Source organism: Podarcis gaigeae (genome assembly GCF_964106915.1).
Source record: "Podarcis gaigeae genome assembly, chromosome: 8".
NCBI classification, from domain to species: domain Eukaryota; kingdom Metazoa; phylum Chordata; class Lepidosauria; order Squamata; family Lacertidae; genus Podarcis; species Podarcis gaigeae.
Window position 1 is genome coordinate 2444488 of NC_139684.1, and position 24049 is coordinate 2468536.

Here is a 24049-nt window from a genome sequence, read left to right on the forward strand (position 1 = left end):
AAAACTGCTTCCTAGGCGACTTACAGACACAATAAAAAACCCCAAAATCCCCAGGTTTAATGGTAAAACAATGACACATGATCAAACATTGTAGACATATACCACATCCACACCTTACATGTGAACAGGTGTTGCTTCCCTGCAAAGAATAATGGGAGCTGTGCTTTGTTAAGGGTGTTGAAAGTTGTTAGGAGACCCCCTGTTCCCCTCACAGAGGAGTCCCCTGTGAAAAGGGACTGGTGGTTAAACTGCTCTGGGAGGATCTCTTCTGCTCAACTGTCTACAAATCCACAGGAGGCACAGGCTGCCGTCTGGGCTGCAGCTTTTTAGATCCAGGCTTCACTCCACCTGCCTGTACACAGGGGCACCTGCTCCCTGCTCCTTTACCCCACCCTGAATCCAGAGTGCAAGTTCTGGGGAAGGCGTTCCTGCCGCAAAGGCAGGGGCCACAGCACAGCAGCAGAGCATCTGCTTTGCATGCAAAAGGTCCCAGGTCCAACCCTCAGCATCTGCAGGCAGATCTGGGAATGCCCCCTGCCTGAAACCCTGGAGAGCCACTGCCGGTCTGTGTAGGCAACACTGAACTTGATAGACTAATGGGCTGACTTGGTCTAAGGCAGCTTCCTATGGCACTTGGGCCCCCAGCTGGTCCAGGCTTTGTGTGTCAAGGCCAACAAGGTTGAATCGGGGCCAGTAGCTTATTGGCAGCCAATGCAGCACCCTTGGGAGCAAGTAGCATGGCGGTAGGGAGCCTGTGCCCCCTCCCCAATGTCATGGGACTCCCAACGGCTCTGATTTATCTGGAGCTCTTCTCATTCCAAACAATTGCACATGTTTCCCACTCTGGACCTGGGAATCCCACTGCCAAGCTCTGGAAACCTTTAAACTATGAAGTTATTTTAGCCCGCGTGACATGGCACCTGAATTATCCAGTTTGCTGGAGGGGAGGGAGAGCTTTGGAGCAAAGCCGAAAGGCAGCCTCCCCCCCCCCCCCCGGGTGGAATAAAAACAGCTGCTGTGCCTGGCGGCCAAGGAGTGAGCGTTGTGGCTCTGAGGTAGGGGGGACCATGGAGATCTTCAGCATTCAGCAGTTGGTAAGCGATGGAGGGGTCGGGTGGGGGGCTGAGGGCAATCCAGAGCAAACTGGGAGTAGCGGGGTGGGCGCTCAGCTCAGAGATGGGCAAACGGCAGGCTTTGGCTCTTGTTTTTTTAATGAGAGCCTTTAGGTACACCAGCCACAGTCTGGTGCCAGGCATGTGTGCGTTGAGAATTAAGGAACAGGATGTCTCTGTGAGTGTCTGCTCAGCCCAGGAATTTGTGACCAGGACCAGGACTGAGCTGGATTGTTGCAATTGTTCAGGCAATTAGTTAGAACACCTTGCAGGCATACTGCACATCACCTAGAAATCTACTCAAAGGCTCCACACCTGCCGTAGACCTTATTTGGGTGGTGAGGTTCTCTGATCCAGGACTGCTCCAGACTGCAGGGGCGGGGCAGGGGAGTCACGGTGTCGGGCGGTGTGGGTTGGGTGGCCAGCTATGCGTTGCCCCCAAAAGAAGACAAAAGGGCCAGCAGTTTCCATATGGCCATTTAGTTGTATACACGCAAATTTAGAATGGCGCTCATTTCAATAGGAATGCAGTACAATACAGCCGACCAGCAGGTGATGGGGGTGTGCCTGCTGTAGCCCCCCCTGAAGGCTCTGGGGTCAATGCCCAACAATTAAATTTGCTGTCAAGGGATGGGTCGTGGCTCAGTGGTGGAGTATCTGCCTTGCATGCGGAAGGTCCCTGGTTCAATCCCCCATGGAATCTCCAGGTGTGGGGCTGGGTGAGAACCTGCTTGAACCCCCCCCCCGGATGCTGCTTCCAGTCAGTGCAGGCAATAGTGAGCTAGATGGATCGGTCGAGCGCAACCTCCTATGTTCCCTTGCTGAATGAGCTGAGACTGAACGAACTCCTTCAACTGCCTTATATGTGCAGATGGGAAGGATGTCACAAACAAGCCTGCTAGGCCTCCCCTGGGCTGCAGCTGGTGTCTTATTTTGGCTGCTGTGTCCAGCTGAAGCTCTGCTTGCTGCCTCATGGAGGTCACCCAAGACCTCTGGGTGTCCTCTTCCCTGGAGGCCTAAGAAGCAAGGGAGCCGCCATCCCTGCCAAGCTTCAGGGGGGTCCTCTGAAAGTGGGGGAGGGGGGAATCAAGAAAGGCAGGAGCAGACCCCGAAAGGTGCAGCAAGGCTTTTTAGTGTTGACCCCAGCAGAAGGTGGGGGGAGGGGGAGGGGGCGCCCTTTGGATTCCATCCCAGGCAACCAAATGTATTTGTAATACATTCCTTGGAAAGGAAGATAATGGAGGCTTTAAAAGAGGAATGGACTAATTCCTGGAGGATGAGGCTATCAGTGGGTACTAGTGATGGCATAAGGCCATTGCAAGCCAGGAGAGTTTATTCAACAATTAATCTGCTACATTTATAGCCCAGCTCCACCCCACCCCCGAGCAGAAGGGGACAGACATGGTTCTCCCTGCTCCTTGTTTAATACAACAACCCTGTGAAGTAGGTGAGGCTGAGAGGCCGTGACTGGCCCCGGGGTCACCCAGTGAGCTTTGTGACTGAATGTAAGCCCCGAGCTCCCAGGACTGAGTCCAGTTCCACCCCACCCCACTGGCTCTCTTCTGCTTCCCAGAGTCCTGGACCCCCAGGGCTTCTTGCTGGTTTCCCCTTGGGCGTCCTAAGGGCATCTGGGTGGCCACAGGGAGAACAGGGTGCTGGACTTTAAGGGCTCCTAGGTGTTTGGGTTTTCTGCCTCGCTGCCAACATGTCTCCTGTTGTCTCTGTATGGACCTCTCAAGCAGCGCGTTTTCCTTTGGCCAGGGAGAGCGTGGGGCTGGCTGTGGGCAGACCACGCTGAGCTACAAGCAGTCAGGAAATGATCGCCCTCTTGCAATGACTGGGACGGGCATGAGAGCCTGCGGGTCATCGGAATGAAGTTTGGCCAGCGGCTGTTCCCAGTCACCTGCTAGTGCCTGGGGATTTTCCACCCTGGAGACGTCCTGCCTCAGGCGCCCAAATGTCTCTAGTCGGCCCTGTGGTGGACAGTGCTGACTTTGCCCTTGCGGGAGGAGGGAGCATTCGCCGCACATGATGTGTGTTCCTGAGCCAGGGGCTGCTGCTTATATACATATCCATATAAATAGAAGTTGCTTCATCCGGGCCAGGAGGAGCAGGCGGCAGAGGGGGGGGGGGGATGTTGCAAGTTGGCCCTGGCCCTGGGCACCCTTTCCACTTGGCGGGAGAGCAAGGTGGATCAGCAACTTGCAGAAACATATAAACTGGGCTGAGGGAGCAACTGGCTGTAGGCAGGGTGGGAGCTTAAGAGCAGCTCAAGAACTTCAGTGGGCGTTCTGGGGCCAGGTAGGCTGCTGTGGATTCTGATGCAACTGAGGCAGATTGTGCACCTTTGGTGCATTTGTGAGATGACCTCCTTAAGTTATTTTGTACACCTGCAAAACCTGGGGCTCTCCCTCTCCCTCCCGCCCTGTTTCCCGCCCTCCTGCCCTGCCCTGGTCCATTTTATGAATTCATTGCTGTCATTACTGTCTTTATATCACCTCCTTCCAGCAAGGAGATCAAGGTGGGGGACCCAGTGAGTTTCACAGCTGAGTGTGGTCTCCCCGGTCCTAGTGCAACCCTCTAACCGTGGTACCACAGAGGCTACAATCCCAGCAGTGCAGGAAACTGCCTTATAGTGAGTGAGCTCAGTGATGTCAGTGCTTTCAGGCAGCAGGTCTCCAGAGTTTCAGGCAGGAGACATTCCCAGCCCTACCTGGTGATGCTGGGGATTGAACCTGCACCTTCTGCATGCAAAGAGATGCTCCACAGCTGAGCTATTGACACCCACCACCAGAATTTGCAGCCAGAAGGAGGGATATAGACACTTTGCTGGAAGAGAGAGAGGGGCCCAAGACAGTCCTCATGCTCCTGCCTTTTTCCTTCTCCCGCCAGGTAAGTGGCGAACGACATGACGAGAAAGGGAGAGGTTTTGAAGTGCTGGCAGGAAGCGCGGCCAGGGAGCCGGAGAGATGGCGGTCAGGCCCGGCAGGTGTGTGGGAAGCAGTCAGCAAGGAAAGGCAGAAGGCAGAAGATGCGAAGAAGAAAAAGGTGGGTGAGAAGTTCCACCTTGCTCGTGGGGGGGTGGGGGGTGGGCAGGGGCCTGTCTCCCCCGCAGCCACAAGGGGGCAATAGTGGACAAGAAGGCTCTTGTCTGGGAAGCCAGCTGGCCAGCTGTTTCTTAGTCCCCCAGCAGTCAACCTGCTAAACAGACAACGCAAAGGTGTGCACCTGGGATCTTTTCACGCAGCTGAGCCAGAGGCTGACCTGCGTTCCCAAGGCATCACATGGCACTTGAAAGATCAAAGGTGCTTCCAGACATGGATGATTTAGCAGCAGCAAACTTCTGCAAAGTTCTGCTTGAAGCTGGAATTGGAAGAGCAGCTCTGCTTCCAGATTTCTAACTCAATGTAGTCAACTGGGCAGGTCCACCCCACTTTCCCCCAGTCTTCATTGTAGGACGTGGGAGGGGAAAATGCTATGGGACTATTGTATGTGGGGAAAGGACTAAATACTCCCTGCACTGTATTCTCTGAATGTGATCACACACACCCTGCTTCCTATAGCAGTTTGGAGTATGTGTCTAAACAGATGTAAAGGCAATGATATTTGGGAAGGAGAGAGTGAAAGTGATAGAGCTGATTCCTACAAAAGAGAGGCAGGCCACAGAAAAGGAAATGGCTAGAGCACATTCTAGAATGGTTGAGCAATCTATATGAATACAGATCTGGAATAGCAATGCAATGGATCATCTACACCAGTGTTTCTCAAACATGGGTCTCCAGCTGTTGTTGGACTACAACTCCAATCATCCCTAGCTAGCAGGGCCAGTGGTCAAGGATGATGGGAGTTGTAGTCCCACAACAGCTGTATATCCAAGGTTAAGAAAAACTGGTCTACCTTCGGGGAGATTATGCTCTGGATGCTCTGCTTCTGTTAAATGTCACTGAAGACTGAATCCTCTTTCTGCTTTGATCTCTTAGCCCTTCAAGGGCCGCAAGATTCTGTCGGCTCTGTTGCACTTATTGCTGGATTGAATTTATATCCTGTCTTTCCTCCTAAAGGAGCTCAGGGCAGCAAACACATTCATAACAAAACATTTTTTTCAAGAAAGCAACAGACAATTGGGAGCCTGAAAGGGCACTCCTGATGACTCTCTCTGGGTCTGGTTCTGCTCGGGAGCTCTCAGTCGGAGCCCCTGCATGGAGCCGGGTCCTGCCCCAAAGCAGTTGCTGGTATCAAGGGGATACCAGGTGGGTGGCTGCACCCCAAGTGGCCCACGCGGGTTGAGGGCTGTCAGCATCCTGCCCTGTGGCTCCACCCCTGGTTTACTGTGAAGCAATGTGGGGCAGCCTCCTGAATACAGGGAGCACCAGGAAGAGTGGCAGGATAATTTGTTTTTGTTTTTTAATATAATATAATATTTTATTAAGTTTTAAAAGTAACAACATACAGAAAAAAGAAAAAACACAAAAGAACACAAAAAATACACAAAAAGAAAAAACAAAAATCCCTCTTTTTAAATTCTTATCTTTGATTCACTTATTTTCCTGACTTCCTCATGCCTCCATTTTGTATCCCAATTTGACAATTAATTCAGCAAATTCAAATCCTGCTACTTTACCCTTAAATATTTTACCTCCCAATTTTATAAACTCAAATTTCTCTTGTCACCAGAACCCCTTCATATTATTTCAATGTCATCAGCATTCATACATTTTACAATGCTTCTGTAAGTAAATTTTAAATTTTCTCCAATCTTCTTCCACCAACTCTTCTCCCTGATCTCGGCTTCTGCCAATCATTTCAGCCATTTCCATATAGTCGATTACTTGCATCTGCCATTCTTCCAAGGTGGGTAGATCTTGTGTTTTCCAATGCTTTGCGATGAGTATTCTTGCTGCTGCTGTAGCATACATAAAGAAAGTTCTATCCTTCTTTGGCACCAATTGGCCTACTATGCCCAGGAGAAAAGCCTCTGGTTTCTTCACGAAAGTGTATTTAAATATCTTTTTCATTTCATTGTAAATCATCTCCCAGAAGGCCTTAATCCTCGGGCACATCCACCAAAGGTGAAAGAATGTACCTTCAATTTCTTTACATTTCCAACATTTATTATCGGGCAAATGATAGATTTTTGCAAGCTTGAGTGGCAGGATAATTTGAACTGTGGCAGACAAGCAAACACTTCCCTGCTGCAAAGCAACCCTGCACAAGCCCCACTGAAATGAATGGAAGCTTTGCAAGGGGGTGCGGCAAAGCTCTCCCACTGGGTGTCCCAGGCCTCCCCTCCCCCACTGCGGCAGGTGCTGTGGGGGAAGCCGGTTGCCCACACATCCCCTTTCCCTCGTCTCCTTTCCAGCTTGAGACACTCAGCAATTCCAGGCTGAAGCTAGACAGCCTGCAGGACTTGGAGGCCATTGTCAAGCTTCGCAAGAATAAGAAGAGGTTGAAGAAAGTGGTCCGCCCCAAAGAACGGGAGCCAGAAGTGATGGTGAGTCTCGCTTTGCCAGAAGACTGTGTGCTGCAGCACAGGGGTGGCCTTGACACACTGCTTTGGAGGGAGGGGGCTGCGCTTCCCCTGCAAGAGGAAGTTTGTGGCTTGGACCTAGCTTGGCAGGCATTCATCCCCCAAAGGTTCTTGCGTTGGTGCACCACCAATTGCATCTCTTCTCAGAAAAACCTGGTCTTGTCACAGGTATCCATGCTTGGATAGCATCCCAGACAGACCGCCTGTGAGACTGCCTGTGATCAGCACTTGCGAGCTACTATGGTGCCCAGGTTACCAACTGCGTCCCACCATAAGACAGCTTCCAATTTATTTTTGGGTGCAATTCAAAGTGCTGCCCCCTTGCAAGCCCTAAATTAATTAGGGGCTGGTGCATCTCTCATATGAACTCATTCAACATACCAACATACCCAGATCTGCTTTAGAGGTCCCCTTTATAGGGCTGGGACAAGACATTTTGCTACCTGAAGCAAAGGGCAAGATGGTGCCATCGCATTCCACACCCGGAATTCAAGTTTCACCTTCCACACCACCCGCAGGACAGAGCCTTCTGCTGCATCCCTGGGAGCAGAGGCTGGCCTAAGGGTCCCCAGGGGAAAGGTGGGAGATGGATGCTCTGCCCACCAGCATTGGCAGCTGAAGCAGATGCCGCCCTCTGCCTAATGGGCAGGGCTGTCCCTGCCCATCCACCTTCAGGGCTAAGCACGTGGGCTACAGACTTTGCAATGGAACAGCCATATTGTTATCTCAGAGGCACCAACTAAACCTTTCTTTTTATAAGTAAAATTATTAGTAGAATTATTAGTAGTAAAATTATTTCTTATTTAAGCAGAATTTGTACATTGTTCAACTAAGAAACCCTATTATTATTAGTAGTAGTAGTAGTAGTAGCAGCAGTAATAGCAGTAGTATTGCTTAGTTTTGGGGTGGGGTGAAGGTGGACAAGGCAGACCGAGTGCCCCCTCTCTTCAAAGGGGGACAGGCACCTTGTGGAAAAGCAGAGTTTGACTCCTATCCCCCTCCTCTATAGACAGAGCCTGTGGGTCCAGTGCAGTTTCTTCAAGCGGCACTGGAGAACCGGATGCCTGTCATTGAGAAATACCTGGCAGATGGAGGGGACCCCAACGCTCATGACAAGGTAAAGGGGGTGCTAAGAAACGCAAGCCTCCTGCTTCCATCCGGAATTTGCCTAATGATGAAACAGGGAAAGGGGGATGGGGTCAGTCCAGGGAACCTACGGCAAAGGCAAGGATGGCAGCTGGGGTGGAGGATATTGGCGAAGGAAGGGAGAGAGAGGCAAATTTGCCCAAGATATATTGGTGTCAAGAGCCAAAAAGCACCTCCCCTTTTATTCAGCCTTAAAGGATGCAATCCCCTGGGACGTTCTCTTGCACAAGCCCCACTGAAAGGAACCTACCTGATATTGCGCAACTCTCACTCACTCTGCAGGAGATCTTCTCTGGGGAGTGTGGTTGTTTTAGATCATTTCACTTAAGTCCCAAACTCTGCAGCTTTCATCACAGCTGCAGCATCAGGGGCTCTCACAGCATTCGCTAGAATCAGCCCCCCCCCCCCCCCCCGGTCAGGTCTCTCTCCTGCCCTGATGCAAAAGCACATTTACTTTGGAATAGCCTCATTTTGGTGTAGAAGAGGATAATATATTTTACAGTAAAAATAACAACATGAGCTCAGGCTTGCACCCCCAACTATAAAAAATAAGTTGAAAGGAAGGATAATAATTAATAATAATAATTAATAATAATAATAATAATTTATTTGTACCCCACCCATCTGGCTGGGTTTCCCCAGCCACTCTGGGCGGCTTCCATAGAAAGCAAAAATACACTAAAATATCACAGATTAAAAACTTCCCTGAACAGAGCTGCCTTAAGATGTCTTCTGAATGTCAGGTAGTTATTTATCACTTTGACATCTGATGGGAGGGCGTTCCACAGGGCGGGCGCCACCACTGAGAAGGCCCTCTGCCTGGTTCCCTGTAGCTTTGCTTCTCGCAATGAGGGAACCGCCAGAAGTCCCTCAGCGCTGGACCTCAGTGTCCGGGCAGAACGATGGGGGTGGAGACGCTCCTTCAGGTATACTGGGCTGAGGCCGTTTAGGGCTTTAAAGGTCAGCACCAGCACTTTGAATTGTGCTCGGAAACGTACTGAGAGCCAATGTAGGTCTTTCAAGGATGTTGCTGCGGTGATGAGCGCCAGTTCTGGGGCCTGGGGTACCCCTGCCAGCTCAGGAACCAACGTCAGGCCTTTTGGTCACTTCTTCCATCAGCTGCCACTCTCTGGGATGGTCATTTGATTGCCCCTCCCCCAACGCGCCAACAACCCCAAGATCCAGCCGCAGATGCACTTTTGCATCTAAAGCCATCTTAGTTGATTCAATGCATGCGTTTGAGTTGATTGATTACATCTGTCTAAATTTGTATCAATGGAAAACAATCATTCCCAAAGGATGGTTTTAAAATTCCAGGTGTTTTGTGCCAGGCATCACCTCAGAAGTGCAGTTCTTGCTTCTCTCTCACGCGATGAATGGTTGCTAAGATGGCCCTTTGCTATCTGCAGTTTTGATAGGTGCTTGTATCAAAAATATACACCCACAAGAGTGCAAGAGGAGCGTGGCTGCAGGATCAGGCCAAAGGCCCACCAGCATCCTGTTCTCTTAGTGGCCAAGCCAGATGTCTCTCTGCGTGCGATGGCCAGCAGCCGCCATTCAGAGACACGCTAGCCCTTGTGGCCATCAGCCAAGGAGAGCCTTGTCCTCCTCCACAAATTTGTCCTGTTCTCTTGTAAAGCCATCCAAGTCGGTGGCATCACTAGAAGTGTGAGACAGATTCCATTGTTTAACGTCTGTGTGGAGAGCCTGCTGCTGGATCAGGCCAGTGGCCCATCTAGTCCAGCATCCTGTTCTCACAGGGGCCAACCAGATGTCTGTGGGAAACCCGCAAGCAGGATCTGAGCACAAGAGCCTCTCTTTCCCACTTTTGATGATTCTCGGTATCTGGCAGTCAGAGGCAGACTATCCCTGCACAATATGTTCACATGGAGACAGTTGGTCAGCAACTTTTTAAGCTGCATTGCCCCAGAAGCAGACAACCCCCTGGTGGAAATAAAACATCCCCTTTGGTGTTCCCCAGCTTCATTCACTACAAACCCCCAGATTTTGGGTCCCTTCCATACAGGTGCTGAACCTTTGTAGTCATTTCATGGGGTTTTGTAGCATGAACCCCACGTTTTGTAGCCCCCCCAACTGAGTAATTGATATACAGTATCAAGCTATGAACCCCCGTTTGATATATCAGTTCCTCAGTTTGGGAGGCCCTGCAAAATGCAGGGTTTGCAACTACAGCAAACAACAACAAAACTTTCCCATTGTTTTGGAGGGGATTCATGGTGAATGAAGCTGTTTTCCCCCAACCCCAAAGTAGCAAATGCTTGTCAAAGCTGCTATGTGGCTCTGATCACCGGTTTCTCTGTAGGCAAATGTGTTTCACTGCAGGGGCAAAATCCCCTGCAAAGGAGAATTCCCTCCCTCCACATCCTTCTTCCAGGTCCCACTACCCTGAAGTGTTTCCTCTGCTGGGCTGGCTATAAGCCTGGCAGTGAGGGTGGAGATACCCATGGAGAGGGGGAATCAGTGGAAGGGAAAAGCTTAAGCGCCCTTCTTCCCAGCACTTCTCCCCTACAAACATCCCATTGCCCTGTCCCTCAAGTCGCATGACTTTGACAAAGGTCTGCATTTGCTAGAGCAGCCCTTGTCAACCTGGTGCTCTCCAGTGCTGGCTGTGGCTGATGGGAGCTGTACCTGAAACCGTCTGGAGGGCAAAGGCTATCCTAGAGTCATGTGCAATTCTGCACTAGGAAGGAGATCCCCTGCCCCAGGAGATGCTGTTTTGGCTTGATGGGCTGCGCCAAGTATCCATCACAGAAGACCTTCGGGTGGATGTGAAAGGGGTGGGCAGCCTTGCAGGGTGCCGACCCGTCAAACCAAGGTGCTCCTTTGTGTGTCCTCCTGTAGTTCAGATGTACAGCCCTGCACCGGGCCTGCTTGCGGGGCCATGCAGAGATCGTGGACAAGCTGCTGGAAGCTGGGGCCAAGCTGGAGCCGAGAGACATGGTGAGCACCCAGGGATTCCTGACACCTGCTGATGGAGAAAACGTACCCATCAATTGCTACTTTAACTTCACTCACTGGCTTAAAAATGCTAAAAAGCAGGAGCAAGCCAGGTTGGCTGTCGTCAGGGCCATGATTCCAGCCCAGGGGACAGGCATGCGCTCTCCTGCCTTGCTGAAGCTCTAGTGGTTGAAGAGGGAAAGAGAGGCAGGGAGGGAGAGGTTGGGACCCTTTCCAAAAAGTAGGAGGGGTACACCCACCCCACCATTCTCTTTGCCAACCTGGTGCCCTCCAGATGCTTTAGAGCACAGCTCCCAAGAGCGCCAGCCAGCACGGCTGCATGATGCTGAAGATGCTGGGATTTGTAGTCCGAAATGTGGCAGGCGCCCATTGGCGAAGGCTGCTTTATGCCACAGACTGCCCTTCCCCACCTCCCCGCTCCTGTGGGGCCAGACCTTCTTGTGCCCCAAATGATCTTCTCCCTATAATGAGTGGGCTCTGCTTTGACGCAGCTGGACGCGACCCCTGTGCTCTGGGCCTGTCGTGGGGGGCACCTGGAGACCCTCAAGCGCTTGATGGGCAGGGGAGCCAAGATCTCCACACGGGACAAGGTGAGCAGCCTCAGCCAATGCTGCCTGCCCCATCTGGGGGGCGCTGCCTCCGTGACGGAGTCCCCACCGGGACAACGGGGTGGGCTCTGAGGGATTCTCTTTCTCTGGCAGCTGTGGAGCACCCCCCTGCACGTGGCCGTCCGGACGGGGCACAGCGACTGCGCAGAGCACCTCATTGCCTGCGGGGCAAACATCAATGCGCAAGACAAGGTATGAGATGGAGGGGGGGGCTCTCTGCCTCTGGGCTGTGGGGAGCAGCTGGGGCGGCCAAGCCCTCATTTTGGCTCTGCCCGAGAGTCCGCACTGCTTTGGGGAGGCAAGCTGCCAGCAGAAACCCTTCTGAGTTGAGCGGCTGAGTTCTCTCCCTGCCGCTGGAGGAGCCATGCCTCTGAATGCCGGGAAGTGAGGGGCTGCTCAGGTTTCTTTGGTGTCTGGATGGCCCTTGAGGATGGGATGCTGGACCAGATGAGCCTTTGGCCTGATCCAGCTGCAGGGCTCTTCTGATGGTCTTTCCTTCCAGGCACTTTGGGGTGTATCCTCAAGCACTTTCAGAAATGGCCCTCGCCTCACAGTGAGCTCTTTGCTTTCGCAGAAGGAATTATGCAAAATAAAAGCAATTGCGCTTGTTTGCATAATATATGCAAGACACAGATTTTTTTTAATCTGACACTCTCTGCACACAGCCCTCCTTTTACTGAGTTGGAGCATTCATCCTTCTAGCCCAGGTCAGTTTGTTCATTGCCATTTTCCGTGGGTCCTTGAGACTTCCAGCGGGGCTTTTTCCTAGCCTGGGATCCTTTTAGCCAGAGATTGACCCAGAGATCTTTTTGCATGCAAAGCAGCAGCTCTTCTGCCGAGCTAAGAATCTGCCCTTAACTGGTCCTGGTGTGGAGGAGGCCAGGCGCACTTACTCTGCCTCCCCCTGCCCAGGAAGGAGACACGCCCCTTCACGACGCAGTCAGGCTGGGACGCTTCAAGGCTGTGAAGACGCTGCTGATGTACGGGGCAAACCTGGCCATCCAGAATGAGGTGAGGCATGGACAGCGGGGAGGTTTTACCACCCTTTCAGAATGGGCAGCAAGCAGGGAAGAGCCTTGGGCCCCCAGAGCTTGGGGGGGGGGGTCTGGTGGCACTGCTCCTTGGTGCAAATGTACCATTTGCTTTCTGCACCACTCTGTAGGCTCACTGAGGCTCACTGAGTCTGTCAACTTGCGTCTGGGCTGTATCATAGCAGGTGACAGCTTCAGATGCTAAATGCTCCTGCATAAAAGGGCCCTTCACATAGAAAGGTAGCAGTTCAGGGCAAAGGTCAGTCTATAACCCTTCTCAGCACCATGTAACTTCCCAGTATAGAGGGCTTTTTTAATGAGTGTTCATACCTGCACTCGGAAGCCCAGGCAGATTTACTGGCAGAGTGAGAACTAAGCTGAGGCTCAACGAGGACGGGTGGAGGGGGCTGCTTGGGAAAGAAAAGCCCCCGTTGCTTGCCTTCTGCGGCCAGCGGTGGGCCTGTGCCACAGCCTGCCATCCCATCTGTCAAGAAGCCCAAACAGGCGGAGCCTGTAGTGTGGGGAGCAGGGAAGCTGCGGCTCTCCAGGGTGCAGCCTACTGCCCTGTGGTCAGTCCTGCCACAACACCTGGCATGCCTTGGGCTCCCCTTCCCTAACAGAGATTGAAAGGCTTCTTTCTGCCTCTTCCTGGCCTTCCAGCGTGAGGCAGGAAGCGGAGAGGCAGGCAGAGCTGTCTGATGCCGTTTTTTGTTCTGGCAGGAGGCGGTGACTCCAGTGGACCTGGTGAAAGACTGGCAGATGGGCATCCGAGAGACACTGCAGGCCTGTGCCAACCGGCAGCGAGGCCCCCTCAGGAGCTGCTGAGAGTGGGGGACCCTGGCTGGTGGGGTGCTGGCTCTGTGAGCTGACATTCCACCGTACCCCTCTACCAGCTGGGGACCAACTCACTCCCCTTGCCCTTCAGCAGATATGCCCCCACCCCGTCGTGGCTCTGGTGCCAGCGGGGCACCAGGTACTTATTTGGTACCCTCGGGGTGAGAGATTGTCCCTGAGGCCTCCCTCTTTTGTCTCAACAGGCTTTGAGGGTCAGTTTTCTGCTCCTCGGAGTGGGCTGGGAGCCAGCCATGCTGGGCCTGTCCCCACTTGCTCTTCCTGGTGGAGCCGACAAACTCCCTCCCTCTTGTGGCTCTCTGTGGAGGCTGTCACCCGAGGAGAAACTAAGGCACAAGAGATGGCACTTGGAAACCTTGTGGCTGTGATCTGGGGCGTGTGTGGGAATGATGGTCTTTCTTCGGAAACAGGGAAATCCGCTGTCCTCTCTGGCCAGCGAGAAGGGTGGAGGGGAAAAAAGGCTTTTATGACAGGGAGGTGGGCAGATGCACAGCCCCTTCGGGAACTCCCAAAGCAGCTCTATCAGGCAGGGCAAGCAGGTGGTGAGGGGAACGCTGTGGCCGTGGTCCTGCTGCACAGGAACACCTGGGGTGGGGGGCTGCAGGGCTAGTTCCCCCCCCCCCCCGCCAGACACTAGGCAAAGGACAGCATGGCACACCAGCCTCATTCTGCTCCCAGAAGCTGGTTGTTAATGGCAGTCAGCTCTCACTTCAGTGCTGGTGATGGGCGGCAGACAAGCTTAGAGGGTGCAGGGAAGGCCATGGGGCACACAGCTTTTCTCCCAATGTTCCACTGCTCCGCCTGGGCCTGTTGCAGGGCATTTGCAGCAGCAATGGGTAAGCAGCGCAGCACATTGAACTCACCTGCTGGAGCAGCCAGCCAGGGCGCTCGCAGGTGAGGGTGTACTGAGGCATTGGGAAGACAAAGTAGCCAGCCAGCCACCCCACCAGCCGGAAAGCATTGCTACGGGGAGCTCAGGAGGAACGTCTGGGGAGGACAGGAGCCCTTGTACTGCGCCCCCTCCCCATCTACTGCCTAGACAGCCTCCTCACTCTGCCGCATGATAGGGGGACAGAACTTGTGATGGCTGCCCTTCCCAAGTGCCTTAACAGTTCTGTTGGGGCTGAGAGTCCAAGGAGGCCTTGGAGGAAAAGGCAGACAGCTTCTGCCTTTCACAGATCCTGGAGGCCACTTCTGGAGCTTAGTTGCAGCCCTCCCTGGTTCAGTGGTGAGGACTGGAAGCAACTTCCTTGTAGACCCTGAGACACTTCGGCCACAGCTGGTTATGAACCAAACCTCTGCCGGCCTCCACAAGCAGAAACAAGGATCCTCTCTCAGCTGCCTTAATTTCCCCTTTGAGGCATGAGGGAAGCACCCCAGCTCTTTCTGGTCAAGCATCCCTGTGCCTGTTCCCTTGGGAGACGCCCTGGGGTGGGGCTTTGCACATGCCTCTTTGCTCCCAGCCCTTAGAAGGTGCCAGCGACTGCCTGCTCCTTGCCATTCCCAGCCACTGCTGTGGAGCCACATGCCTCCAGGCACGGCCCTCTCATTCCTTGTCTGTTGGAGAAGCAGGATCTTGGCACTGCTGGTTCAGGCCATGACCCCCCCCCCAACCAAAACATGATCCTCAAAGGATTTATTCTCTGATGCAAAATGGATCTCAAGTGCTGCAGGTTCCACAGTTTGCACACTGCTGGCACAGCTGTTCTTGGCATCATCCCCTTACTGTTGTTGTTTCTGGAGTGTGCAGAGCAGCTCCCTGACTTTCTGCTAACTGACCTTCACCGTGGAACTGGGTTTCACGTTCTGTATACCTGACATACATACCTGTTGATGGATTTTTTTTCAAGGTAATCAGTGAAAGAGCCCCAGAGCCAGGATGGGCATTGCCCTTCAGTGTCTGGTTACCACAATGGTCTACCTTGTTGACCTTGCTGTCTGGTACATGGGTCACACTGGACTCTGGAGAATGAACTTTTAATACATGTCTGTGCCCCTTCCGTGGGACGCGGGTGGCACTGTGGTCTAAACCAGAGAGCTAGGGCTTGCTGATCGGAAGGTCGGCAGTTCGAATCCCCACGATGGGGTGAGCTCCCGTTGCTCGGTCCCTGCTCCTGCCAACCTAGCAGTTCGAAAGCACGTCAAGTACAAGTAGATAAATAGGTACCGCTCCAGCGGGAAGCTAAACGGTCTGCGGACTAACGCCAGCTCCCTTGGCCTATAGAGCAAGATAGATAGCGCAACCCCCGAGTCGTAAACAACTGGACCTAACGGTCAGGGGTACTTTTATGCCCCTTCCATTCTGCAGAGAAATGTGCAGAGGGGATTGGAGGAAATTACTTGAATGGATCTTTGCAAACCAATGTGAGGTCTCAATTCTTCTCAAGTTGATCTTGAATCTAAATGTGTTGAAAACAATGTTCTAGCCTCTAATTTTTTGGGGGGAAATTCTGACAAATTCAAGCAGCTCTGGGCAGCAGCACGTGGCCATCTGGAGGATGGGCTCTCTTTGCCAATCAGGTGGTGGAACTTTCTCAAAGGCTGTTGACCTTGACATTTCTGGCCCTTCACTCTGTGAGAAGACAGCCCTCCTCTCCCCCACAGCTGGCATGTCAAACAAGGCCCTACTTAAGGGACTGCGTGGGGCTGACTATAGATGGCTAAACCCCAGTCACCCAAAAGGCTTGGGTTTGTTTTTTTGGAGTATGAAACTGATGCGATTCCTCTTTGAACAAGAATAAATCATTGGAAGCCCTGGCTTTGTGCACAGAGTTCTGTGTTTTAGGAAAGGGCTGCTCCTGAAATCCTTTCTCTCTCCAGTGCTCTGGCATCAACTCTTTCTCCTCAAAGGTTGAAACAAGAAAGGGCCCCCTCTCAACCACTGTTGGTAACCCTACAGCCCATGCCTCAATCGGGGGGGGGGGGAATCTTCTGGGGAGCCACATACCTGTGGGGAGGAGGATCAAGGGTGACTGGTCATACATGCCAGCCACTCACCAATTCATAGTTTTCTACAACTCCTCCCAGAGACCATTTTCACAGTTCAAGGACACAATTGAGCCCAGCACCATCTCTTGAGGACAGAGAAAAGGGCTGCTGGGGTGTAGCCTGTGGAATGGGGGCCCCCAGCCTGGGACTCCTCAACCAGACATGGCAGACTGGGAGGCGACCCTGGCAAGAGCCTGGCTGTGGTCCCTGTCACCATAGGTAAGCAAGACTGTCTTTGGTGGAAACCCAAGGAGGTCCTCCTTCCCAGAGCCACGGGCAACCTAGGAGTAAGAGGAAAGAGGGGGCATTTGCATCTCCTTCGCAGAAGCCGCTCACGGTAACAGCTCTCTAATTGTTTTTAGAGGTCGTTACACACGCAGCGTACCAAACACTCCTTAAAGCCAGTAACTTATAAATAGATATATAAGATTAGACTATTCCATTTTGAAGGTACAGTCCTTGCAGAAAAACTACAACATAAAGGCAGGTTACAAATAATTTACCTGAAATTATACATTGCTTTTAGACAACTTCTGCTGTTGGTTATGGACAGGGAGAGGACGAGAGAGCGAGAAAGGGAAACCAACTTTCTCTCTTTCCCTCTCTTGCTCTTCAGTCCTTTATTTCATTTTAAAAACAAGAACTCCAGTGGGGGAATACTGTAAGTAGCAACTAAGGGTGGGGTGGGGGGACTGTTTCTCTCTGCCAAAGCTAGCGTGGAGGGCAAGCATAGCATCCTGTGCTGCCTCTCCAGCCAGAACCCGGCAGCCAAGGAGGACAGCCGAGAACAGCCTTCTCCACCTGGTGCCCTCCAGTTGTGCTGGACTCCTGCTCCCATCAGCCATTGAGCAGGAACCATGCTGCATGGGGCTGATGGGAAGGTGTAGTCCAAAACATCTGAAGTGCACAGGCTGGGGAAGGCTAGTCCAGAGGGAAATGCAACAGCAGCTGCTCTTCTAAGCACAAACACAAGGAGCCAGAAGGAGCAGTTACAGGAGGAATGGTGGTCCTTTAGGAATTTCTTCCACCCAGCAGGCTTTCTTCTTGGGTAAACTGCAGCAAAATGCTGCAGATCCTCCATGCACTGCAAGCATTCAGAAGGTGGGAGACTCAGCGCCTGGAATGCCAGCAGATTGATGGGCCAAATCCTGTTGTCCCATCCCCAACCACTCAATAGCTTACGTGAGGAGTCACTTCAGTATTTGGGAAACACCAGCACGGGGTCAGAATGGCTCCCGCCCCAGTCCCCACCTGTGCAAACTGTTTTTCAAACCTGTGTTGGATTTAAGAACTAGAGATGCAAAGCAAGGGGGAAGAGAATGAAACTTTAGGTGAAAGTGGCCAGGAGACAGGCATCCTGTGGGAAGGAAGGGTTACTTTGCAGAATAGCAGCATTCCCTGGGTTGGCACAGACAGAGCCCACCACCCGTTCGCCATGGGGACCCACTTTCTGGAAAGAGGGTGAGCAGTGCAATCCTGGCAAGACAGAGTCAGGCTGCACATGTGGCTCTAGGGAATGTGGACTTTGGCACAATTTGGGGGGGATGGTTTGATGCCCTGCCTGGCGCCAGGTGAGACTCACGGCTGGTTCAAATGCCCTCGGAGCCTGGCGCTGGCATTCAGAAGACCAGCAAGGCGGGTGTGCTTGGAATGTGGGAGGAGCAAGTTTCAGGTCCTGGAGTCAGGCCTGGCATGGCGGCTGGGTGCAGCTACAGTCAAAGACAGGAAGCGCAACAGCTGCAGAGGGAGGCTGGTGGGTGGGGGTGCCCCAGAGCCAAGCGCTGGAGCCACCAGTGAAAGCCTGGTGTGGGGACTAACAAACTGAAGTGTGCCTGGAGGGTGGGTGGAATGTACATATGAGACCGCTGGGTGGAAGGGAGATCTGTTGCACGCGGGGAGGAAAAGATCAACACAGTCAGTGGAGCAGAGGGAACGCTGTTGCAATGACACCCTTGCTGGTCCCCGCTCACACCGACTCCTGCAAAAGTAATCCAGTCCGTAGGCACAGGGTGGCTGTTCTCTGTTGCTCACAGTCTTAGAGATTCCCGCCCCCCCAAACTCAACCACCCTTTGTCCGTCAAGTGCTGCTCAGAGGACGTCCTGGGTGCTGCAGCCGGGTCACAGCACCAGAAGCAACCCAAGAAGCTGCTGGCCAGTTTCCTCACAGTTCCAGGAGTCTCTCTGGGACGCAGGAGCCAAAGGGAAAGGTTCCTCGGAAGGACGGGTGGACTCCAGGAGAAGGCGACTGAGATTTCAGAGGGGGCCTCCCAAGACCCCTTGCCCCCAAAGCCTCTAGCGGGTCAGACACCTGTGCTCTGGCTCTCCTCTTCCAGAAGGTTGAGCTTGCTTCTGCTTTTCCCTGGAATGGGGGGCGGGGAAGGGTGGCAAGGAAGAGAAAGAGTGGCAATGTTTATACTCCATCGTTGCTGGGCTCTTGGCAGTTTGGCAACGAAGAACTGAGCCGTGAGCAGGGACTGAGCATCCTGTATGAAAGAAAGAGTAATGGGGAGCCTGCAGCTCTCCAAATGGGGCTTCAGGACTGGAAGGCCCTGTCTTTGGCCCTCCGCTCTCTCCCCAGGCTTAGTCCTCACCCTTCTTGAGCTCCAATCCTGCCTCTTGCTTGTCTGTCTGTTTGAATGAATGGAGAGGTGTGTGCAGAAAGCAGCCCCTTGCAGAAAGGTCAGCTCCACAGCGGTCGCTCTGCTCACCTTTGCCTCTGGCTCAAGGTGGCATGCTTTCCATCCTCATAGCAAGCAACAGCCCTGCGAGGGACGTTAGGCACTGAGAGGAAGCCCAAGGCTACCCTGTACGCTTCATGGCTGCGCTGAGAAGTGAACCTGGGTCTTGGCAGTCTGAAATGCCAACCACTTTGCCACCCTGGTTCTTTCAAGCACACCACTGCCTTCAAGGAGAAGCAACCAGGGTTCAAATTCCCACTCAGCCATAAGCGGTCTTGGGCCAGGCACTCTGCCTCTCAGCCTAATCCACCTCACAGGGTTGTCGTGGGAATTAAATGAGGAAGGTGGGGGAGGGAGGGAAGAACCATGTACACACCACCTTGACCTCCTTGGGAGAGAAAGATGCAAGAAATAAATAAATAAATAACAAATAAATTGAGATTCTGGGAAGCTGAATATCTCCTCCAATGCCAATTTCTCTGCTCCCATTAAATTGTAACACACACACACACACACACACACACACACAACCCCACAAATACGGTTGTGCATGGTGGGGGGTAGGATAATACAGTCAGCCAGTTCACCAAGTGCTTGCATAACAGAGTGTGGCAAATACCCACTTGATAAACTACCACCTGTACTCTTGGCATGTGAAGAGTGGAGACACGCTTTAGCCCTGGGAAGGAGACAGATTTTCTCTCTCGAGTCTCGCTGAAGGGAGGAGGAAAGCAGGCTAGCATGGAATCAGAACAGCGAAATCCAACCCCCCCCCCCCCGGGATCTCCCCTGCCCTCTTGCAAGGTGGGCCCCACCCCTTCCTCCCCTGCACAAAAGAGCCACATCTGGTTAAGGTGGGAAATGCAGGATGGAGGGGGGATTAGCGATCCAACAGACAAAGGTCTGGTTTGCAGAAGCTACAAAAATTAGATGGTAGAAAGAACTGTTCCACTTTAGGGTGCAGCCAGGAGGGTTGGTGCTGCCCTCGTTAAACAACAAATACAAAGCCCCGCAAGCAGAAAACCTGCAGAAGAGAAGAAGTAAGGGGAGCATTCAAACAGGCACCTCCCACTTACATTCTGACATGATACAATCATTCTACTACTTCTGAGTAGACCCAACCTAAGATGGGTGCTCTTAATGACCCATCCATCAGGCCAGGGGTTGATTAGTTGAGTCTTTCCCCCTGACAGCTCCCTCCTGATGAGATGCAGATTCCATGGGGAAGGAGGGAAGGAGTAACCCAGTTAGCCCCTACGGTGACTTGGTCATTTAAAAGTTCTGCTTGTCCTACAGCAATCACACGAATGGGAGACTAAACAAGGACTAGGCAACCTGTGGCCCTTCCAGGTGTTGCTGACCATGAGCCATGCAGATGGGGCTGAAACCCAATAACCCCCAAGGGGCCTGCTGCTGCCCTTCCCCTGGGTCCAGAGGGCACTGTAAGGAGAGGGGAAATGCAGGAAGGGAACCAACTGGATATATTTACCTTGTGGTTTTCAAACAAAAAAGGCACTCCAGACTATGGCAGAGAGGCCTGTATTAAATGCAGTTCTCAATTGTGCCAAAGAAAGAGAGATTGAGCGGGAAGGCTGGAGGGAGAAAGGAAGAAAGAGAAGAGGAGAGATGGCAGTGTTTAGCTCCTGGAAGGACAGTGCAGAAGAAAACGCGTGGAAAGGAAAGACATACAGCTTTGCTGGGCAAGGAGCCCCACTGGCAATGCCCCTCTGCTCCTGCATGCAGACCAAGAGCCGTCTCCTCACCTTCAAAACTCTCACCTTCACTGCCTCCCCCACCTGCCCGTCTCTGAGCTCTTATGTCCCCAGATGACAGATACAGCCCTGCCTGCGACTTGTCATGTCTTTCTATGTCTCAGGCTCATTGTCATGCCTGGGACTGCCTCCCAGAAAATCAAGCCTCCTCTCCCTTCCTTCTTTCAAACTCCTCCCTTGAAACCCACCTGCCTTTTTCATGAAGCCTTTGGCAAACACCCCTGATCCCCAGGCCCTTTGGCAGCCTTCGCCAACCAGGTACATTCAAGTGTGTCCACATTAAGCATTCATACTGAGTCTTAATTGCATTTTTATTGCTTCTTTTTATTTATTTTTATTTTATCACATAACAATTTGAAGTTTATGGAAATACAATAAAATACAATATAATAAATAAAAGAAGCCATAACAATGCAATCAAAGATCATACAGCACATTACAATTGCTGCAGCGGATAGAGACAAGTGTGCACCCCTCTCTCATAACACTAGAATTCACAGACATCCCATGAAGCTGAATGTTGGAAGGTTCAGGACAGGTAAGCAAAGTCCTTCTTTCTTCACGCAGAGCGCAGCTAAACTATGGAATGTGCTCCCATAGGAGGATAAGGTTCCCAATGGCTCTGCTCGGCTTCTGCGGTCGGAGGCAGCCATGTTTCTGAGCCCCAGTTGCTGGAGGCTACAGGAGGGGAGGTGCTCTGGTGCTGAGGGCGCTTGTGGGTTTCCCTTGGGGGCAACTGCTTGGCCGCTGTGCAAACAGAATTCTCAACTAGATTGGCCATTGGCCTGAGCAAGCAGCTCTTCTTATGTTTTCAGAACAGGCAGAAAAATAATTTAGAGGTCTCAGTAATTTCCAAGTGGTCAATTTTGAGGGGGAGGAGTTGGGAACCCCTCTTTGGGACTACAACTGCCATCAGCCGGAGCCAGTGCTCAAGTCCGTGGAAGGAAAAAATGAATGAAGCCTAAGAAGAGTTGTGCTGGAGAAGATCAGGGCGCATCAACAGATATGCCCTTCAGGTGCTGCTGAACTCCAACTGGCTGCTGTTGAGGGGTGCTGGGAGCTGCAGTCCAGAAACACCTGGAGGGCCCCACCTTGGCTGCCTCAGGACTACCTAGTCCAGCATCCCACAGCCTCCAAAAATCTACAAGCAGGACATGAAGACAATGGCCTACTAGAGCTCCTTGTCAGGGATTGCTCCGTTGTGTCATTCCTTGGCACATGGAGCTCCTATCTAGCCACCAGGCCATGGCGAGACCAATCCTCCACAAAATGGTCTAAGCCACATCTAAAGTCATTTAAGCCAGTAGCCATCACCAAATCTTGTGGCAGCGTCCAAGTTGGAGAGACAATTGGTTGCCACTTCATTTCTGGGCACAATTTAAGGTGCTCATACTAGTGTTTAAAGCTGTTTAAAGCCCAAAACGACTTTTGCCACCTTCCTCCCTGCCAATTTTCTCAGTCAGATGTAAGATCAGCAGAGGGGCCCCCCGGGTCGTTCCACCTTCTTCAGAAGTTTGGGAGGTGGTGGCCTGAGGGAGGACAATCTCTGTGGCAGCCCCACATTGTGGAAATCCCTCCCCACAGAGCTGTGCTTGGCACCTTCACTACCCTGCTTTCAGGGAATGCTGCAGACAAAACTCTTTACCTTGGCATTTGGCACCTGAGGTATATATATTCAGGAACCACCTTATTTCTGTGGTTGTAATTTGTTATAATTGCTTTTGATACTGAATTTTAAATTGCAATCTGCCCTCGGAATTGATTATGAAGGGTGCGTAATAAACGGACTAGACAATAATCATAACTCTGTGCATATACATCAACCGATTTTCCTGACTAGCTCCTCTTCCCTGGTGTTGCATCTGCAGCGCCTGCAGGAATCCTGCCCCATCTCCACCCAAGCAGGCAGCCGTGGTCCAAACGGGTGGAGAAAATGGCAGGTCCCGGCAAGGGGGCTGAGCCACAGCGCCACCTGGTGACCCACAACGGAACAAGCACATACCTGGCGTGGCATTTTTGTCATTCAGAAGCTTTGTCTGGCTGCTGGGGATGATTTTCAATTCAACGGTGTCAGGTGACTGTGGGGAGTTCTGTATCCTCGAGGCCATGAGAGCATTGAGATACTGCAACCGGGTAACCTGCGAAAAAGAAGCCACAGGTCAGTGAGAGATGATCTGCACCTCAGCCACCATCAGCCTGGAAATCACGTGGCTGGTTTGTTCTGTGTTTGCCAAGGGTCCCTGGCTAAGAGCAAAGATGGGAAAGTGCCATGGTTGAACGCTGCATTAGATGAGCCTTTGGGTTTTTTAACTGGTTAATGCAATCAATTAAAGGTGCCACCCTAGTGATCTGTGCTCACCAGAGGATTTTGCCAAAGTCTTGCCTGTACATCTTGCCTAGCTGAATGCGGCCCCCTAGGAGCTCAATATACCTCATATTCCTGAGATTGCAAAAGCAGGGAGATGATCCAGTCCCCATCAGGGCATCATATATGCTGCGGATCAGCACGCGACTTGATGGAGGCCTAAGATTGCAATTTGGTCAAAAGAAGGAACTTACTCAAGCAGGTGAGCCAAAGTCACACACTATGGAAAAATGCTACAGATTTCAAAGAGAAATCCTATTTGCTGAACTAATTTCAAAAGATCTTTGGCTGGTGGTCAACAGCCTACTTCTCCAGAGTCTTTCTTTTTATGGTGTTTACCTTGATGAACTGCAGGTCAGTGAGTGCCCGGACAGTGTAGTCAGGACAGTATGTGGTGGTCTCTGTGCATTCAAGCTGCTGATCACGACGGTTCATCCGGAGAGTGGACACTGGGGACTGATGAACTATTGAAGGAAAGCACATCAGTGTTGCAAATGAGAGGCAGCGAGTTTAGGAATACGGCTTCTAAGCCAGAACTCTGCAAGTCCTGCCTTTAAGAAAATGAATGTGTTTCAAGTTCTCATGAATGCAGCCGAAACAACAACTATCTAAACCTATTATCTGTTCTTGTTAAATGCAGTTCTGTAGCTTTTCCTGAATGCCCCCCTTCCTCCGTTGTTGTATGTTTAAACAAGCCAACAACAAATGCCGGTGGACAATCAAGTGACTCAGCAGCTGAAGCGTGCAGGGGAAGAAGTCTGTGGATGCCTCTCTTGACGCTCAGGCTGCAGGGGGGGGGGGCTAAAGGGCTTGCAGGGGTCCAATCTGTGGGCGGAGCCAACACTGCCGGTCCTTCCAGGCTGTGCTCGGTTCAAAATACAGGAGCATAAGAAGCCGCCCAATACCAAGTCAGAACCATCTAACACAGTGTGGTCTAATCACCAGCAGTGGCTCTCCAGGGTTTCAACACAAGGACACCCCTTTAAAAAAG

At 52.1% G+C, this 24049-nt stretch overlaps 2 protein-coding genes across 4 annotated transcripts in view; one reads left to right on the forward strand and one right to left on the reverse strand.

Annotated features, from left to right (window-relative positions):
• Window positions 1-845: 845 nt before the first annotated feature.
• ANKRD23 (ankyrin repeat domain 23) lies at window positions 846-16012 on the forward strand. Of its 2 annotated transcripts, XM_083753331.1 has the most exons (10): window positions 971-1094; window positions 4005-4332; window positions 4977-5490; window positions 6260-6603; window positions 7649-7756; window positions 10648-10746; window positions 11256-11354; window positions 11466-11564; window positions 12285-12383; window positions 13124-16012. In XM_083753331.1, the coding sequence occupies exons 4-10, from the start codon at window positions 6337-6339 to the stop codon at window positions 13226-13228; spliced, it is 876 nt and encodes a 291-aa protein (XP_083609457.1). In that variant the 5' UTR covers window positions 971-1094; window positions 4005-4332; window positions 4977-5490; window positions 6260-6336; the 3' UTR covers window positions 13229-16012. The 2 variants fall into 2 exon arrangements, with proteins under 2 accessions (XP_083609456.1, XP_083609457.1); XM_083753330.1 differs by lacking the exon at window positions 4977-5490 and having other exon boundaries at window positions 846-1094; window positions 4005-4160; window positions 6472-6603.
• A 636-nt stretch (window positions 16013-16648) lies between these two features.
• CNNM3 (cyclin and CBS domain divalent metal cation transport mediator 3) overlaps window positions 16649-24049 on the reverse strand; it is a 33230-nt gene continuing 25829 nt past the window's right edge. The window contains exons 6-9 of one of the 2 annotated variants that reach the window (XR_014567571.1): window positions 23398-23522; window positions 22696-22831; window positions 20411-20513; window positions 16649-18602 (exon numbers count right to left, since the gene is read on the reverse strand). Coding sequence is in view for 1 of the 2 variants with exons in the window: in XM_083753254.1 (XP_083609380.1) it covers window positions 18544-18602; window positions 22696-22831; window positions 23398-23522 (320 nt within the window). In the remaining variant the exon portion in view is untranslated. The remainder of the gene's footprint in view (window positions 18603-20410; window positions 20514-22695; window positions 22832-23397; window positions 23523-24049) is intronic. The other variant, XM_083753254.1, reaches the window with a different exon arrangement.